General features: G+C 45.0%; 1 protein-coding gene across 1 annotated transcript; it reads right to left on the bottom strand.

Moving 5' to 3' along the window:
• Positions 1–2,195: 2,195 nt before the first annotated feature.
• On the bottom strand, positions 2,196–18,409 carry LOC111974981 (calcium-activated potassium channel subunit alpha-1). Its single transcript, XM_070447088.1, has 27 exons — positions 18,360–18,409; positions 17,613–17,908; positions 17,364–17,459; positions 17,213–17,274; positions 17,012–17,102; positions 16,796–16,907; positions 15,257–15,335; positions 14,701–14,776; positions 14,078–14,248; positions 13,493–13,584; positions 13,151–13,261; positions 12,937–13,042; positions 12,375–12,457; positions 12,142–12,211; positions 11,877–12,032; positions 11,307–11,629; positions 10,308–10,394; positions 10,107–10,192; positions 9,616–9,682; positions 8,796–8,934; positions 7,407–7,631; positions 6,680–6,950; positions 5,625–5,723; positions 5,205–5,335; positions 4,486–4,680; positions 2,510–2,613; positions 2,196–2,440 (listed from the first exon to the last, which is right to left on the bottom strand). Exons 2-27 carry the CDS (start codon positions 17,892–17,894, stop codon positions 2,311–2,313), a joined length of 3,444 nt encoding a protein of 1,147 aa, XP_070303189.1. The 5' UTR covers positions 17,895–17,908; positions 18,360–18,409; the 3' UTR covers positions 2,196–2,310.
• Positions 18,410–18,628: the final 219 nt, after the last annotated feature.

Genomic DNA, 18,628 nt, shown 5'->3' on the forward strand with positions numbered 1-18,628 from the left:
GAAGGCAACAGCAGGAAGCAAGCTCCTCTCTAGTCCCCCTGGCCCGCTCCGTTCCCCCCTCTCACAACTGTGTGTGTGGGTAATGTCGAGTGACACGTGTAAGCGGGCGCTGTCAGCCCTGTGTATGTCACCCTGAGTGGCAGTGCTACTGAGGTCCAGCGACAGGCAGGCAGGCAGGCACACACACACACACACACACACAGAGAGAGAGAGACACCATTCTATACTATCGTTTCACTGGGATATACACTCTTAGAAAAAAAGGTGCTATCTAGAACCTTAAAGGGTGCTTCAGCTGTCCCCATWAGGGAACCCTTCAAATAAAAATGTTTGGTTCCAGGTAGAACCCTTTTGGGTTCCATATAGAACCATTTCTACAGAAGGGTTCTACCWGGAACCAAAAAGGGTTTCCTATGYGGAAAGCCAAAGAACCTTTTTGGAATCCTGCTATATGTATCTGCTATACATTACACACACCACCAATACGTTCACACCCACGCCACCCTGTTTTCCTATTCAACATAGACACACACTCCTAGACACACTGCAAATACAAATGAACTCAAAAATGCATAGGCACACTCACAAATGAAAACCCACTGCTCACACAAACAGCACTCTCTCGCAGGTACACACTTGCATGCTACATGGACCCGTAACATAGCTGGGACRGTTCTGTTGCTGCATGGACCTTGCTACATGGACCCGTAACATAGCTGGGACTGTTCTGTTGCTGCATGGCTGAGCAGTGTGTGTCAATGTTTCTTTCTGACGACTGTGTGTTCTGGGAACAGCATCTGTGTTGTCATCGGCCACTCTCTCACACTCTTTTCTCTTTCCCTTTTATCACCGTCCAGCTCTCTCTCTATATATATATCTCAGTCTCTCTGTTTCAGCACAGTACAGCCATAAAACTGTCAACAGCTCATCTAGAGCAGAGTGAGGAAAAACTCAAGCATGAAGCACTGTCAGAAATATCCCCTTTCTGGCATGGATTTGCACATCTCATTTTTCTGAGTGACAAAGTATATAAACATGCTTGGAGGAGCTGGGGCTGGCTTGGCAAGTGATCCTCACTACTCTGGTTTAGTTGGGTGGAGGAGTAGGGATTTGAACATTACTGTTTGATCTACAGGGTCCACAATCTCTTCTGGTGGTGATGAACGATGAGTCAAGTCAGATGGAGGGATTTTCATTTGCAACGCTATACAGTCTATGATAATTTGGGGTTAGCCAGAGGCAGCTTTTGTCCTACATACACGTAAAGTTCTCTGAAGACTGTGTGTGTGTTTTTGCAGACAGACAGGTGTGTGTGTGTGAGCCCAGACAGGAAGTGGGTCAGCCTGAGCGGAGCGGCAGACGACTGGTGTCCTTCAGCGTCTCATTTTCTCCTCCTCCTGGGCAGGCAGGCAGTGGTGACAGGTGACTGATGGGGTGACACACACCTGTCAGTGCTTAGTCTCCCCGCACTGACAGACACTGACAGGAACGCCACCACCACAAACACACACACACACACACACACACACTGACTGGGACGCCACGAGACAAACACACACGCGAACTCAGAGACACACACACAGCCCTTGAACCAACTCAAGTACAGCACAGTGTGTGTGTAGAAAAACTTGCCGCAGTTCACCGAAGTTTAAATATAGTTCTATTTTTGCATGTTGACTTAAACAAACCATAAACAAACAAACCATTGGGGCGGCAGGTAGCCTAGTGGTTAGAGCGTTGGACTAGTAACCGAAAGGTTGCAAGATCAAATCCCCGAGCTGACAAGGTAAAAATCTGTCGTTCTGCCCCTGAACAAGGCACTGTTCCTAGGCCATCAATGAAAATAAGAATTTGTTCTTAACTGACTTGCCTAGTTAAATAAAGGAAAATAATAAATAAAAATAACAGTATAGGAATAATAACCCATACATGTCAACCTAAAGCTACATTATAAAAACATGTCACCATCCCTATGCAAACAATAATAGCCATTGTCAAACACTGCCATGTCTCCTACTGTACGGCATTGATATTCATAACCAGTACAGTATAGAAGAAACACTCACAATACAGGTTGTAAATCATCTCTCTCCTAAACTACCACCATTGTGCCCTTGCGCAAGGCACTCCCAGTGTGTCGTGTGTTTGCTTGTTGGTGTGGTTGGGTACTGTGTCAGCAAAAAGAAGAATTTCCATTCAAAGATGTATAAAGACTTTATTAAGAGATTTACGTAAATCAAATTGATCGTGTTCCGTTTGGAGTAATTCATCTTGTGGTGTCCAAGCAGAGGGCGGGGGTGTAGCGGAGGTTCATAGGCGGTGACTGATGGTCTTGGCTCTCCTCAGGGTGAGCAGGTGACTCTGGTGGAAGGGTACGGAGCAGAAGACTCTGTCTGAAGGCAACAAGGGGAGCTCTGCTGACGGGTTGGTGATTACAAACCTGCAGAGACAGTGGTACAGTAAGTGTGTGCCAACAGCAGAGGGAAGAGCAGCAGCATAGGTAGTGTACCTCTTCATGGAGGGGTTAGGAGGGTCCAGCAGGCCATACAGTCCAAAACACAGGATCTCCAACGAGTCCAGAGCCTGGCAGAACAACTCCTTGAAGTCCTCACACTGCAGAGGATATGGATGATAGGGAATCACTAGGACGTTTGTGTAGGTGGGCCTGTTTCTAGAACCGATGCACTGTGGGTTAGTGTGTGTGTGTCTATATGCACTGAGGGTACAAAGCATTAGGAACACCTTCCTAATTTTGAGTTGTCCCCCTTTTCCCTCAGAACAGCTTCAATTCGTCGGGGCATGGACTCTACGAGGTGTCGAAAGCATTCCACAGGGATACTGGCCCATGTCGACTCCAATGCTTCCCACAGTTGTGTCAAGTTGGCTGGATGTTCTTTTGGGTGGTGCACCATTCTTGATCCGCACGGGAAACGGTTGAGCCCTCTACTACTAAACCCCAGTTCAAAGGCACTCTTTTGTCTTAGCCATTTTTTATTTAACTAGGCAAGTCATTCCCCCTCTGAATGGCCCACATGCACAAWCKATGTCTCCATTGTCTCAAGGCTTACAAAATACTACTTTAACCTGTCTCCTCTCCTTAATCGACACTGATTGAAGTGGATTTAAGTGACATCAATAAGGAATCATAGCTTTCACCTGGATTTACCTGGTCAATCTATGTCAGAGAAAGAGCAACTGTTCCTAATGTTTTGTACACTCAGTGTAGATGTGTGTCCATATAGGTYTATACTGCATGAKCAAAAGTATGTGGACCCCTGCTCYTTCAACATCTCATTCCAAAATCATGGGCATTAACATGGACTTGGTCCCCCGTTTGCTGCTATAACATCGTCTTCTCTTCTGGGAAGGCTTTCCACTAGATGTTGGAACATTGCTGCGGGGGCTTGCTTCCATTCAGCCACATGAACATTAGTGAGGTCGGGCACTAATGTTGGGCGATTAGGCRTGGCTCACAGTCGGCGTTCCAATTCATCCCAAAGGTGTTCGATGGGGTTGAGGTCAGGGCTCTGTGCAGGCCAGTCAAGTTCTTCCAAACCAATCTCGACAAACCATTTCTGTATGGACCTCGCTTTGTGCAAAGGGGTATTGTCATGCTGAAACAGTAAAGGGCCTTCCCTAAACTGTTGCCACAAAGTTGGAAGCACAGATTCGTCTAGAATGTCATTGTATGCTGAAGCGTTAAGATTTTCCTTCACTGGAACCAAGGGGCCTCATCACGACTCAGGATAAGACCCAGATGTGGATAGTACGATTCTCTGAATATTTATTATAACAAAGGGGGCCGGCAAAAGGCAGGTCGTTGGCAGGCAGAGGTTTGTAAACCAGGTCAGAGTCAGGCAGGTACAGGACGGCAGGCGGGCACAGGGTCAGGACAGGCAGAAGGTCAGAACCGGGAAGACTAAAAAACAACAGGAAAAACAGGAAACACGCTGGTATGACCTGACAAGACAAGACGAACTGCCAACAGACAAACAGAAAATGCAGGTATAAATACAGGAGACAAGGAGACAGGAGACAATGAGGAAAATGGGGGGTACCTGGTGGGGGGTGGAGACAAGCACAAGACAGATCAGGGGGTGACAGGCCTAGCCAAACCATGAACCGAAGCAGTCCCGTTCTCGTGTGAGCTTGTGTGACCTACCACTTTGTGCCTGAGCCGTTGTTGTTCCTAAACGTTTCCACTTCACAATAACAGCACTTACAGTTGACCAGGGCAGCTCTAGCAGGGCACAAATTTGACAAACTTACATGTTGGAAAGGTGGCACGTTGAAAGTCATTGACTTCTTCAGTATGGGCCATTCTACTGCCAATGTTTGGCTATGGATATTGCATGGCTGTGTGCTCGATTTTATACACCTGTCAGCAATGGGTGCAGTTGAAATCACCAAATCAACAAATTTGAAGTGTCCACATACTTTTGTATATATAGTGTATGTCTGCGTGTGTTAGTAGTAGAAACTCACAGCGAGGCTGCAGAGGGGCTCATCTTGCAGTGCCAGCTGTGCCAGTTTGGAGCGTTGGCGCAGCGCCCACATCTTCATGGACATCTCCCCTCCCCGCAGCTGGTTGTCCTCTGCCAGCTGGGCCTCCAGTAAGGGGGTGTCGCCACCCGTCACCAGCGTACAGATCAGACCAGGCACGTTGGCGTTGAAGTACGTCTACACACCACACAGACAGACAACAGACAGGCAACCAATCAGAGTTAAGGTCAGATCAGGTTAGTTATTGGTTATGTTCGCTAACCCTCAGCTCACAGTGACACTGTGTGTTCTACCCAAGGCCAATAACTAGAAATAGAGTTCCCCCACCCTGTTAAAATATACAGGCAGTTTTTCAGGTTAGTTGACTGGTTAGCTAGCTATCTTGGGGAGGCTATCAATCGTCCACCATCTTTGGTGCTCCAAATGCATGATCTTATAGCATTAAGAAGAGAATAATGGATAAAGTAAAACATAAGTGGTATCATGCGTCCCAATGGTAATAATACTTTCAAGKCATGAATTATAGCACTATTATAAGCAACTAAGTAGTACAACTATTGATGAATTACTATTGCTATGGATTGAATGCTTTCCAAATGGCTATGGCTATGCCTATGGAGAGCTGGTCAAAAATAGTGCACTATAWAGGAAATAGGGTGCAAKTTAGTACTCGGCCGTTGTGTTCTGTTCTGTCTACTCACGGCTGCCATGAGAGAGTCCAGTAGGTCGACAGAGAATACGGAGCCTACAGAGAAGGCCTGGCTCAGGGTCAGGCTGGAGGAGTCCTCTTGGCTGTCCGCCTCATTCACAAAGCACACGTTAGAGCTGTTCACTGGGGGAGAAAGGGACTAGTTAGTAGCCTAATTACAGTACAGTCAGTATAGAGGTCAGTGAAAGTTTCTGATTGGTCTAAAAGTTTTCGTTTAAACAGGGATCGCTGTGAATAATAATACTGTACTTACATTTTTTTTTTTTTTTTATCAATTGTCACCATTCACCTATAACTACATGGTATTTCCTGGTTTTCTCTGACCATGTGACCAGACCAGGAATGTCAGAAAAATAAATCCTGTCCCTGTTTTGATGTAGCAAAGCACTAGGGATTGAAATAGGCACAATACCCAGCTCTACCAGCAGAGGGACAGTGGTGCCGGCGCTGTGTGCAGGGGTGACCTCAGCCTTCTCGGGTATCGTAGGGACGTGGGAAAAGTCTAGTGTGTCTGCACAACACAACACATAACACACTGTTACAATGGCACACGCTGAACACGGCAACTACAGAAGCATAAATCAGTGATACACATCTATACCCTTTTGACTTTACATTTTGGTCATTTTAGCAGACGCTCTTATAGTCAGTCAGTGTAATCAACTAAGGTAAAACCTTCAAACGAATGGGATTCCCAAAAGCATTTGCATAACATGATTGGTAAAACAGTGATTATTTTGTCACTAAACACGTGAACATTTCAGGTATTAGTGTGTATTACTAGGACATTATGCACCAATGTCCCCTACAAAAAAAAGAACCAACCTCAACACACACACACACACACACACACACACACACACACACACACACACAACACACACACACTCCTGTAGTGCAGATAAACAGTCATTATTGGCAGCCCAGGCGGGTCGGTCCAGCCACTGTATGGCTCCAGTGAGACAGCATGCCTTAATTATGGATTAAGTGTTCATTAGCACATTCTGCTGTTGGCGACACATTGAGCCTGTCAAGGTTAATTACTGGAACATGTTTATTTTCTGTCAGCTTCTATGGCAGGCTGTCGCGTACACACAACATACACGCACACACACACACACACACACACACACACACACACACACACACACAGAAACGCTGAGGTTCACACACATACACGCATTCGCTCACACAATTCCCGGAACACTTCTGCTCAGCCTTCAGGACTTTCCCTCAGCCCCTGTCTGTCTGTCTGACCACAATCTGTATGGTGCTCATACCACGGACATGACACACACACTTTCACAGACAATATAACACACACACAATCTCTCCTCTCACACTGACAGTCCAGCCTCGAGCCAAGCCAACTAATCGAATATTAAAGCAGCCAACAAACATTTAACAGTAACATTCTCCCAGCCCCCTGAACATTCTCCATGAACATCTCTGGTCCCTCTCACTGACCGCGGCTCGGACCACGGTTATGACCACCAAACCCATGACCAAGCTCCAGCCCCTGTCCGTGGCCGTGACTTTGAGTGTGACTGAGTGTGCAGCGTGGGCCTGGCTCGGAGCTGAAGCGGATGTGGTAGAGGTTGACACAGAAGTGGATGGTCTCCTTATCCTGCATGGAGGGCTCAATGTCGCTGGAGCTGGACAGAGAGCTGAGGACCACCACCATGGCACAGCGCTCCACCCTCAACGCACGCAGGTCTGCCCCACACAGAGGAGAGCCCTGGGGGAGAGAGTGGGGAGGGGGGAGACGGAATGAGAATAGGGATGGGGTGAGGGGACAGGGGGAGTCAGGCAAGGCTAGAGGACTGATACGTTCTATAGTCCTAGACACCTCTTCTACCTAGTTAGTCTCTTTACTAGGTCTTCTAGCGAATAGAGTATCCTGACCAGTGGAGGCTGGTGGGAGAAGCTACAGGAGGACGCGCTCATTGTAATGACTGGAATGGAATTAATGGAATGGTATCAAGCACATCAAACATATGGACCCCCCCCCCCCCGTTCCATTTATTCCATTCCAGCCATTGCAATAAGCCTGTCCTCCTATAGCTCATACCACCAGCCTCCTCTGATCCTGACCTATGCCTGTCGTGTATGTCAGCAAAAAGTCAAGTTTCTGTAGAATAATGGATAGATTTCAGATCTATGATAGAGTATTCCCACATGTCCAGAGACTCACAGGCAGGAAGTAGATGTTGGGGAAGTATTGTATGTTGGCCCACTCCCTGCTGAAGTAGTGTGGGTCTCCCAGGAAGACGACCGTCCTCAGCTCTGGGGCCGTCAGGCTGCTGGCCCTCAGCGGCATCATGAAGTCCCCCAGGCCCAGCAGGCTGGAGCCCCCGTCCCCAAAGACACACACCACCACGTGGTCCTGCAGTGCCAGGGTACTGGCACTCTGTCTGGTCTGAGGAGGATACACACAGACACAGACAAATGCATGACTGGTGATGTTTATTATGTTATTATTACATGCATGTACTCTAGCTGGCTAGGTACAAGTAAGCTAGTGCCAGTGTGTGAGACAGTAAGTGTGTTCCTAATAGTGCTGAGCAATTAGTACTTTTTGAGGACGGTTCGGTTTCGGTTCGATTCTTAGAAAATGATCACGGTTTTTGATTTCGGCTTTAAAAAAAAAAAACATTTGGAAAAATGTACATTCCAATGTACAAGCCAAATATAGTGAACATTCAATTGCCAAAACATTGAAAATATTCCATTGTCTCCGTCAGGTCCACATTGTGTAGACATCAACAGAAAAATATGAAATTATTTCATAGTAATTTCAGTTGGGTAAATTACTATTTTATTTGATGACTTGATGATGATTTTTAAAGTGACCATCTCACCTCTGTTCAGTCAGTAGCAGCCATTCAGCCAGCCAGACAACATTATCTCTGTGCACCCCAAACTGTACTGTCTTCAGTCATCCTATTCAGCTAGTCTAGCCTGCTTAAATATGCTGCAGAGCTGTCTGATCAAATCATTTTGCTAGTAGACAACACACACTTTCAGGAATCAATCAAATCAAATGTATTTATAAAGCCATTTTTACATCAGCAGATGTCACAAAGTCCTATACAGAAACCCAGCCTAAAACCCCAAACTGCAAGCAATGCAGATGTAGAAGCACTGTTTCTATCCCTCTCTCTCTTCTTGTTGTGTTGTGTACGTTCCTCTCTCATGCAGGCTAGGCGGTCTGTGTGTATCTTACCAAACATAGCAAGCGTAAAAGTGTCCGAGACAGAAATAACAGGCGCAATGGATTATGGTCATTGTAGTTAATTAACGCGTTTCTGCGCTGAACTAGGTTGAATATTTGCTTAATGAAAACTACAACTCCCTTCAGCCCAGAGTTGCACATAGTTCTTGACTTGATTTCTCTCGTGAATTATTTGATTTCTCTCTAGAGAAACGGCACGTTGGGCTCACACAAAAAAATAAACGAAATGGAATTCAAGTAATTGAGCCGACGTCTGTCAATTAGTTGTTTCATAACCGGAAGAAAAAATATATGTTAATCGCTCACCATTAGTGCCTAATTGCCTATCTGTCCATGTCCCAGTCTTACCAGTGAGATGTCCTTCAGGGGAACAGGTGGGCACCAGTGGAACAGTCCTGTAGAGTCCAGCCCCACCTCCTGCTGCTCCTCCTGCTGCTGCTGCTGCTCCCACACACACTCCCTCTCTCGAAGAGTCTCTCCCTCTGGGCTACAGCAGAGGACACACACACACACACAAACAAACACAAGCCTCAGAGAGTGTAGGGAAGAAAGGGTGGAGGGAGAGAAGACAGGAGAGGCACACACAGACTCATGCATAAAGACATATTACATACACACTGTCCAACCACTCTGGATGTCAAGAGCACAAAAGGGAAAATGAAAGGTATTCACTTGGGTAGTGGAATCACAGATAAAAAGGGTGGTGACGAGACCGGATAGACGGAGAGAGATAAAGAAAGAGAGGGAGACAGGAGTGAGAGGGATGGTGGGGAAGAGAGAGGAAAGAGAGACAGAGATATAAAGAGAGAGAGAGCAGGGAACTACAATTTATTTAATCTGTATTCTGCTCACTAACTCACCTTCTGACCGTTCTCTCTCCTCCCCCCTCTCTCCTCCTCCCTCTCTGTCCTCTGACAGGATCTCCCAATATTAATGCCCAGAATGGGTTGAGTGAGGCGGCTGGGGAGCCGGCCCATTAATCAGCCTGTCAATCCCAGCCTGCTATTCCACTGTGCTCAGCTGTCCAGGACATAGCCTGCCCGCCCGCCCGCACCAGGCAGCCTCCACTAATGACAGTGCGATATATCGTGGTGAGTTTTAAATTAAGTATTTGTCTCAGCATGTTCAAAACAAACATATTCCTGTGTAGAAGGCTGTGATTTCTCACCTGAAGGGCAGAACTCCCAGTGATGGACGTCTGAAGCCTAGACTCATGGCGGAGGTGTTAGATGAGACTGATGGGACACACACACACGCAAGCACATGACACGCACAGATGAGAAACACACGGGTGAGAGACAGTCTTGCGGGTCAGACACACCCATAGGTGACAGACAGGCTCATAAGAGACATAGAAGGGTGACAGACAGCCATTCTGAGTCTCTGCTCGGCGTGAAAATGTGTAATGAGGCGAACAGGACAGACAGAGGCGCTTGGTGCTTTCTACTAACATAGGTCCTAAAGAAAAGACAGATTTTTCAGCCCAGTGGAGAAAAGTGGGATGAGGAGTCCCCCTAGTGGAGGAGTTAGAGACTGCACCATCTCTGCACCTCTCAACATGCCGTCTCAGTTGCTTTGCTTCTTGTGAAACTGAGGTTAGTACTAAAAAGGTCTGCGAGTGTAAAAAGGCTTGTCTTGGTCATTGCATTGTTGCCGTACCATCTTTCTGCTCAGTGCACCTGCAGGGTCTCATCCTGGGCAAATCCTTGATGTCTCTGTGACACACAGAGCAGTACATACTCGCCCTGACAAACACACAGGTACGCAAAAATGACTAAGGTGAATACTCCCACTCCCTACATACAGAAGTACTTGAGTCAAGGCTCTAGTTTATGAACTAATATTAGAGTGGCACAGTACCTTCTGGCATCACTGGCATTGCTGGCTATGAGGAAACCCAGAGTCCACAGCTTTATTTTGATGTGACTGGGAGGATTCACCAACACACTGAGAAACAACAAAACAACTTTAACAGGCAGGCCGCAGCCCATCCACAGAACTACAGTTAATATGTAAAATATTCAAATACCTGTAAGCATTATAAAAATGACTGTCTACTACTACTACTGCCGCCTCTACCACTGCTACAACTACCACAGATAGAACAATGAAACAGATATTTTACTGTATAAATGTGAAGCATCTGCTTGGCATTTCCACTCACTACTAAATATGGTAGTTTTTTTTAAATTGCGTTGTTAAGAAGGACTGCAAAGGCGAATTGAGTTATTGCACATGCGCACTTCACTAAGTAGGCGTTCCCTAACGGAAATATGCAGATAATGCTAGAACGTGCCAATAGGATCTCGCTAGCTCATGCTTGGCTCTACCCCCCTCCTTGCATGTTCTGCCCACTATGGCTCATTTTCTCCCATTTGAAACAACTGGCTGTGGTCGATCTTGGTTTAGTTCTGAAAATCTTTGCTGCTGCTACTACTACTACTACTACTGCTGCTGCTACTACAGGAAGAGTGGAGATCCTTAATAAACACAAATACTACTACTACAGGAAGAGTGGGGACCCTTAATAAATACAAAATACTACTGCTGCTGCTACGACTACTACTACTGTTGCTACTACTACTGTTACTACTACTACTACTACAGGAAGAGTGGAGATCCTTAATAAATACAAATACTACTGCTACTATTACTACTGTTACTACTGCTGCTACTACTACTGTTACTACTACTACTACTACTACAGGAAGAGTGGAGATCCTTAATAAATACAAATACTACTGCTACTACTACTACTGTTACTACTGCTGCTACTACTACTGTTACTACTACTACTACTACAGGAAGAGTGGAGATCGTTAATAAATACAAATACTACTACTGCTACTAGTTACTTACTTGAAATCTTGGTCTCCGCTCTGATACTCAATCCCAATCAACAGCAACCTCAGCTTCAGGAAACATAGCCTGACACACAGACAGGCAGACAGGCACACAAGCAGACAGGCACACAGGCAGACAGACACACAGGCAGACAGACAGAGAGAGATCATGTTTGTTTGTAGTAATAGAACACTGATATGTCTCTCTGTAGCAGACTGACAAACTGACTTGCTGGCCTGAGCGAAGGACATCCCTATGAAGGAGGGGGACAGGTGCTCTGTGTAGATCTCATTGTAGAGGCCCTCTCTGTACAGGTTCTGCCAGGTGTCTCCATCCTGCTGTAAAACAAAATGGCAACAGAGATTCAGTAGCAACAGAGATACCTGATAAAAAGTACAGCACTGTGATGGAGTCTAGTATAACAGTTAAAGCTCCTGACTTCGGACCACATACTCCCTGGCGACAGGGGTTGGCGCCATGTCTCTCGGCCAAGCCTGTCTGTGCCCCCATCTCCCTCTCTGCTCTCAAAAATACATTCAAATACTTAGTAAGGGATCAGAATAGTGCACTTTATTGTTGACGTACCTCGATCTCACTCTGCATGGTGAACAGGTTGGTCAACAGCGTGGAGAGGCCAGGCACCAGGCAGCTCTGAGACATGAAACCCAGTTTGAGCTCTGCCAGGCAGATCACTGCATCACCTCGACTCCAGTCCCAGTTAGGCACGTTCTGCAGGAATGCCTTGGGAGCACACACATAAGTGCATACACACACACATGACACATCATCTAGCAACAATAGCCATACTTGTTTGTAAGATGTATATAGGTATCGGGGACAGGCAGCCTACCTTACTGTTGTGCTTCAGCATCTGAACTATAATCCTGGTGTTGGGACAATACTGTTTGATGGAGATCACCCTGACAGAGGACAAACACACTCTTAAAACATGTTGTTTTGTCTTATTATTTATCTTTAGCTGTGTGTCAGAAAGGATAACAAGGTAGAGAGCAGGTGAACGTGTGTGTGTGCGCGCACGTGTGCCTGTCTAGCTATGTGTGCATGCACCTGAGCCCTCCCTACCTCATGAGATTGGCAGCGTCCTCCTTATGCTGGTCTGAGGTGAACCTGTCACAGATGATCAGGCAAGCTCCTGCTTTATGCATCTACACACAGAGGATAGCATCAAGCCAGTACTACCATGTACCACAGTCACTAAACCATAATTACTCTGCATCCCTGTGTACCTCCTGTACCCTTCCCAGTTGTATGTGGTAAGCAGAGGCTAGCCAGTAACTTCTAGCCACTGTGGTGACGTGTTACCTTCCTGAGATCTAAGAGCCAACAGTCGCTCCAGGAGGAACAAGCTAGCTTCTTGCTCGAGATTCCACAACTGTGTACAGCTGGCTTGGAGTACAAATGCTAATGTTAGCATCCGACTGCTAGATGGTAGTATGTCCAGTAGCACACTCAGTCAAGTCGAAGAGTTTGTCTGGACAAAAATGATTACAAAACCATTGTGTGGTGTCCCCACTATCGGTGTGTGTTATAATATTTGTGCACACTAACTTGTTGTATCAAAACAGTTGCGTCAAATGTGTTGTACGTCCGTTATCCAAACTGAGTTTGTACTTGGCTCCAGTACCTTAACTCTTTCCAGGTCTCTCCTCTGCATCACTGAGCCCTGGTAGAAGGTGACCTTCAGGAACCACCTCAGGAAGAACGCCTCCAGATCCTGGTTAGGACGGAAGCTGGCAAAGTCAGAGATAGCAGTGTCTGAAACGGGACCCTAATCCCTATGTGGTGCACAACATTTGACGAGGGCCAAGGTTGGGCTCAAAGGTAACGCTGTGACTCACTTTCCCAGGAAGAGCACCTTGACGTCGACCTCTCCCCTGTCCTCATGTAGAAAATCTTTCATGAAGGCAGAGGCGCTGCTCAGAGTGATGTGACCACACACCACCACATGGCTAGCGCACGCGCACACACACACACACGCACACACACACAGGGAGGAACATTAACATAGATCGTTCTTGTTCTAAGAAGCATTATATCAGATATACGGAGGATTTAGTCGTTTTTGTTTAGGTCCAGTATATATTATCATGTTGTGTGACATAAAGATGTACCTTGTAGCTGCTACTACACCAACTGTTTTATTTTGGTCATCTCCCATAAACTGTAGAAAGATGACTCACGTCTTGCCTGAGACACCCGTGAAGCTACCATCAAACCTCTTCCTGTTGATGATGATCTGAACCACCTCTGGGACAAAGTTGGCAAACAGACCCTGAGAGAGACAGAGAGACATGATGTGTATCTAAATCACATCCTCAATGGACCACTGACAGTGACTGCATCCCAAATGGCACCATATTCCCTATGAAGTGCACTACTTTTGACCAGAACCCTATGYGCCCTGTTCAAAAGTAGTGCACTATATAAGGCAGGGATGGGCAACTTTGAAAAAAATCTGTAGTTTGCGGGTCTGCGTACCTACATCCATACCCAGATATGCAGTCAGAGCCAGTCCTAGCCTTTTGGGTGCCCTAAGCAAAATCCCCAAAATGTTAGCTGACATGGGCTAATTTGTTAATTTTTGGAAATTTATCCACAGGCCTACAAAATGGGGGGCCACGGGCCGCATCCCTGATATAGGGGGATTGGGTGCCATTCGGGAAGCAGACAGTAGCTTTCATGGATTGGATTTCCATAGCACTTTCCTATGCTTAAAGACTCTTTACATTGTATGGGGGGAGTCAATACTGTCTTATGAGATTTACCAGTCCAATAAAGATGAAGATGATGACGAAGAGGCGTCCCAGGGTCGTCCTCAACTCCACGTCACCATAGCCCACCGTTGACATGGTAACAACCAGGAAGTAAACACACTCAAAGTAGTGGAGAGGTTGGGGGTTGGAGAAGTCCAGCCAGGGGTCACCTGAGTTCTCCAGCTGCAGCAAGACCAGGTCTCATGAGAGAGATTGGTTAAAGTTGAGATCTGCATAAGGTGAAACAGTGCCACTGGTCGCCCCAGGCCATTTGTTATAGTTTTGTTTATGAAACGGAGGAGATGAGCATCCAGCATTGTGGTTAAAAAAAAAATCAGAGTACACACTCTACTATTCTATCGCGCGTTCAATGATGTCCAACATAATTTTTGTTGTTGAAGTATTGTCTTTGTTGTTATATCGCAAACAAACATTGCAGTTTCACCGCTACGGATTCCAGCTTTAATGTTAGCAGAATTACTCATTTTAGTATTAGATGAATTACTCATAAAAACACATTTACAACATTAGTGCAATAGTGCCTCAACTGTCTATCAAAATGGTTTGCTTATTTCTCTATGAATGTAAAGAGTGTGGAGAGAACCAAGACATGAATGGAAATGACACAAACACACCAGGTGGATGAAACCAGCTGAGGTCAGCAGTGTGCCTGTTAGGATGGCAACCAGGCGGGAGAGTTTCAGAGTGGTGCTGGGAATACAGAGTGACAGAAAATGTGAGCTGGGGCTGAGAGAATGGGAGTGAGAGAATGTGTGAGAGAGAGAATGTGTGTGAGAGAAAGTTCAATTGTATTAACAGGCAGACATGCATTTAAAACAAGTCACATTGCTTGTATCTCATACATGCTGAAAATGTGAAAGTCAATGGAATCCTCATCCTACTTTTCATCCCTGTTCCGGCCTCTATTTGATGCACATTTGATGGCAATTGCACATTGTAAATATGYTACTGGAACYGACCCTGTATATAGTATTCTTACTTACTTTATCATTTTCTTCTTATTTATAGATCGTGTGTGTTTTTGTTGTACCTTATTTTTAGTATTACATCGTWATTGATTACTGCATTGTTGGGGTTAGAGCTTGCAAGAAAGACATTTCACTGTACTTGTGCATGTGACATTTAAACTTTAAACTTGATGTAGATGTACCGTATGTGTTGCTGTGTTACCTGTTGCTGTTGAAGACGTTGAGAATCTGCAGAACGACTGGTAACTCCAGTATGTGCAGAGCTCTGATGAACCTCAGACCTGGGCCAGATATACAAAATAATATATTAGCTTATAGGGTTGCAAATTTCCAGTAAATTCCAGTAAATCTTCCAAATGGWGTTTCTGGAAAACCTGGGAATTATAGGAAAGTTACCAAAATCTTGCAACACTAAGCAACACTAACTTTTAGGAAAGTTACCAAAATCTTGCAACACTCAGTTTGAAAAAGAAAAAATACAATAATAATAATAATAATGAAAAGCTTATATTGGTTATTAAAACCAATATTGGGAGAGATTTTGAACATCCCATCCCATGTTGCTTTAAATTACCCATAACTTTGATGGCGTATAAGTGTGTAGGCCAACTGTATGTGGGTCGTTCCACCAATTCGGTGCCTTTAGAGAAGTGTAACTTGGTATAAAAAAAAAACAACGTTTCATTTCAACTAATTTTAACATTTTGTCATAATGCCTATATTCAAAAAGTTTTCCCATCTCAAGAGGTAAAAAAAAATTAAAAAAATACTATAGTAAGTGCCAAATAAAGTTACAGGGTTGACTGTAACCGGTTGCCGATTTCATCATTAATCAGCCATAAATCCCATTGTGACAGGGCGAATGGAAGCTTGTTGTGTGCAACAGGGAGTGGAAATTGAATTGCAAGCTTCACAAAAAAAGGTAATTGTAAAAAAATAAATAAATCTAGCCTATCTATGGGTAACTGGATTGACATGTTATGCTCGACCAACTCATTATTTTACCACAAAATGGACAAAAAGAGTAGAACCAGCTAACCTCCTTATACACTATGTTTTGACCATTAGATGTTCAATGTTTCTTTTGAAAAAAATATTGTAAAAGGAATTATTTCACCAAAATTAAAATGAGAGTTCAGTTCACATAACAGGGTTGACCTTAAAATGAGGGGCCAACGTAAATTAATCACTAATGACATTAAATAAATAATAATCTTCAGAGATTACTTTGTCAAGCAAACAAAATAACTAGGGCTTTACGGCGGTGAAAACTTGGGAGAAATGTTGGGGTTAAGTGGGTTAGAATCTTCCTAGAAGTGACAGAGGGTGCAAAGCGGGAATGGTCAAAATGCTGAATTTTGGCACTTTAGCAAGTATGTCAGAGGAGGCTGGTGGGGGGAGCTATAGGTGGACAGGCTAATGGTGATGGCTGGAATGGAATAATGGAAAGGTATCAAACATAGAGAAACCATATGTTTGATTATATWCCATTGTTCCTTTCCAGCCATTACAATGAGCCTGTCCTCATATAGCTCATCCCACCAGCCTCCTCTGGTCTTTATTTATATTTTWWWAAATRGGATTAATTGAATTCTCCATGTGGTCTATTTTAAAAGGCACTTCATTTAATATACAGTAACAGGCTTTCAAAATGCAATATTGGTTAAATACAATTTATAGTTAAAATATCAGAGGCACAAAAGGCACTCTTTGTGGAATGACCCATGTATGAGCGTCTTACCCAGCCAGGCTCGACGGGAAAACAGGGTAACTAAGGAAGGAGTGATGGTGAAAAAATCCACCAGGGATCTCAAGTCAACCCAAACCGTCAGCTTATCCTGGGCCGCCAAAAACTGGTGAATGACACACAGGAAAGACAGAGTAATGCACACTGCGTTGTCTAAACCCATAATGTATGACATTATTTTGTATGTGTCCTATTGGCTAACTGCCTCACCCTGAGCCCAAAATACAGAAGGTGGCAGATGTTGAAGCTCAAATCAATGAGGAAAGCTATGCTGTATTCTTTCATGCAGGACTCTACTGGGCTGAGAGGAGCGGGAGAAGACATTTTAGTTTCCCTCTGGCTCTTTGTCTTGGACCTTTCTAGTGAACAAACAAAACTTTGTTTTGATCCCATCACCATGATGCAACTCACTCAGTAGAGAGGATGATATAGGTCAGGATGGAGCCAATGTTGAAACAGAATATCAGCACCATCTGTTGAGGAAGGAAAGCGTGAGAATTACAATAGCAGGACTGAAGAAGAAAAACATAAGAGTACTCTTCCTGCATGTCTTGTGACTTACTAGGACTTTGCCAGGCAGATGTTGAGCCGATATCACAGAGAACGCCCATTCCTTCAAGGCATTCCTCAGATTGAAATCTGTCTGCACACTAATGCTCTGCAACATCACAATAACAAGACAAGACTCTACCTGTTCATAGGCCGGCACAGTACACACCAGATTGACATGTGGTCACACTGTAGATGTAGGCTTACATAACTCTCCCTTCGTCATCCCTCTACTCTCTTCCTCTCCACCTTTTCCCCTCACCTGTCTGTGTGCCCAGCGCTGTCGTCGGGGTCTGAAAATCCCAATGCTATTGAACCCTCTGTGAGCAACCTTCCAGAGCAGCAGGGCCAGCAGCCCCCCCAGGAAGACAGACAGGGAGGAGAGGAGGAAGGCCCACCACAGCCTGTGCCCCCGGTAGAGGCAGTGGGTGTGGGAAATGGGAGTGTAAGTGTGGGGGATCTTCATGGCCATGGGGATGTGCCAGTGAATGTGCGCGGCAAAGGTGGGCAGGGTGGTGTAGGTGTAAATGGAGGCAGTCACCATCAGTTTTGCATTTCCTTTTGAMGGCAAGAAAAATGTGTTAGTCTAACTTGGCCTGTGTTATAGTGGAATTAATGGTTGTTCCATCTACTAGCTAGCTGTCAGTTACATTGTGGTATCCCTATGATGGCATCACATCATWGGTAAAGAAAATAAACCATTACATTACATACAAGTGTCAGTAAACTCCCTAATCAGCAGATGCCAATTTGTATGTTTTTGTGATCGACATAATGGCTAACTAACGTTACTGTAGGTTACGAACGTTAGCTAGTTAGCTAACGATAGTTAGCTGGCTATTACACAGATAGCTAATTTAGCTAGCTCGAATAGGATTCTGTGGCTAAAAGTCTCATTTTAAGGTCCCACATAACTACAAGATATGAAGTATTTAGCTGCAAAATCTGATAACAATCCTAAATTGACAAGAATTGTAATTCAATTTGTGATCATCAGATAGCTAGCTACCTGAAAGGCAAGGCTTGTCTTCATCAAACCAGCCCGCGAGGATCGGTGGGCGTGGTTCATAACAAGGGTTCCGAATGATGATTGGTGGACAGTACAACCAAATATGAATCATAGTATGCAGAACAGGCAATGTGGTTGGTAGATCCAAGCCCGAGCTAGTGAGATCCTTTTGGCGCGTTCTAGCATATTTGCACACGCTTACTTTGTGAAGTGCGTGTGTGAAATAACTCGTTGTCGTTCTTTCGCTCCAAACCTTTGACAGAGTAAAG

The sequence above is a fragment of the Salvelinus sp. IW2-2015 genome, linkage group LG15 (assembly GCF_002910315.2).
Source record: "Salvelinus sp. IW2-2015 linkage group LG15, ASM291031v2, whole genome shotgun sequence".
In the NCBI taxonomy this organism is placed as follows: Eukaryota; Metazoa; Chordata; class Actinopteri; order Salmoniformes; family Salmonidae; genus Salvelinus; species Salvelinus sp. IW2-2015.

Coding starts and splice junctions, on each gene's coding strand:
- LOC111974981 (XM_070447088.1), bottom strand. CDS start 17,894: ATGGTGACTGCCTCCATTTACACCTACACCACCCTGCCCACCTTTGCC. Junction 10,395..11,306: donor AGCGGAGACCAAGATTTCAA/GTAAGTAACTAG, acceptor GTTGTTTCTCAG/TGTGTTGGTGAATCCTCCCA. Junction 5,336..5,624: donor CCCTCTGCTGGTAGAGCTGG/GTATTGTGCCTA, acceptor TTTCTCCCCCAG/TGAACAGCTCTAACGTGTGC.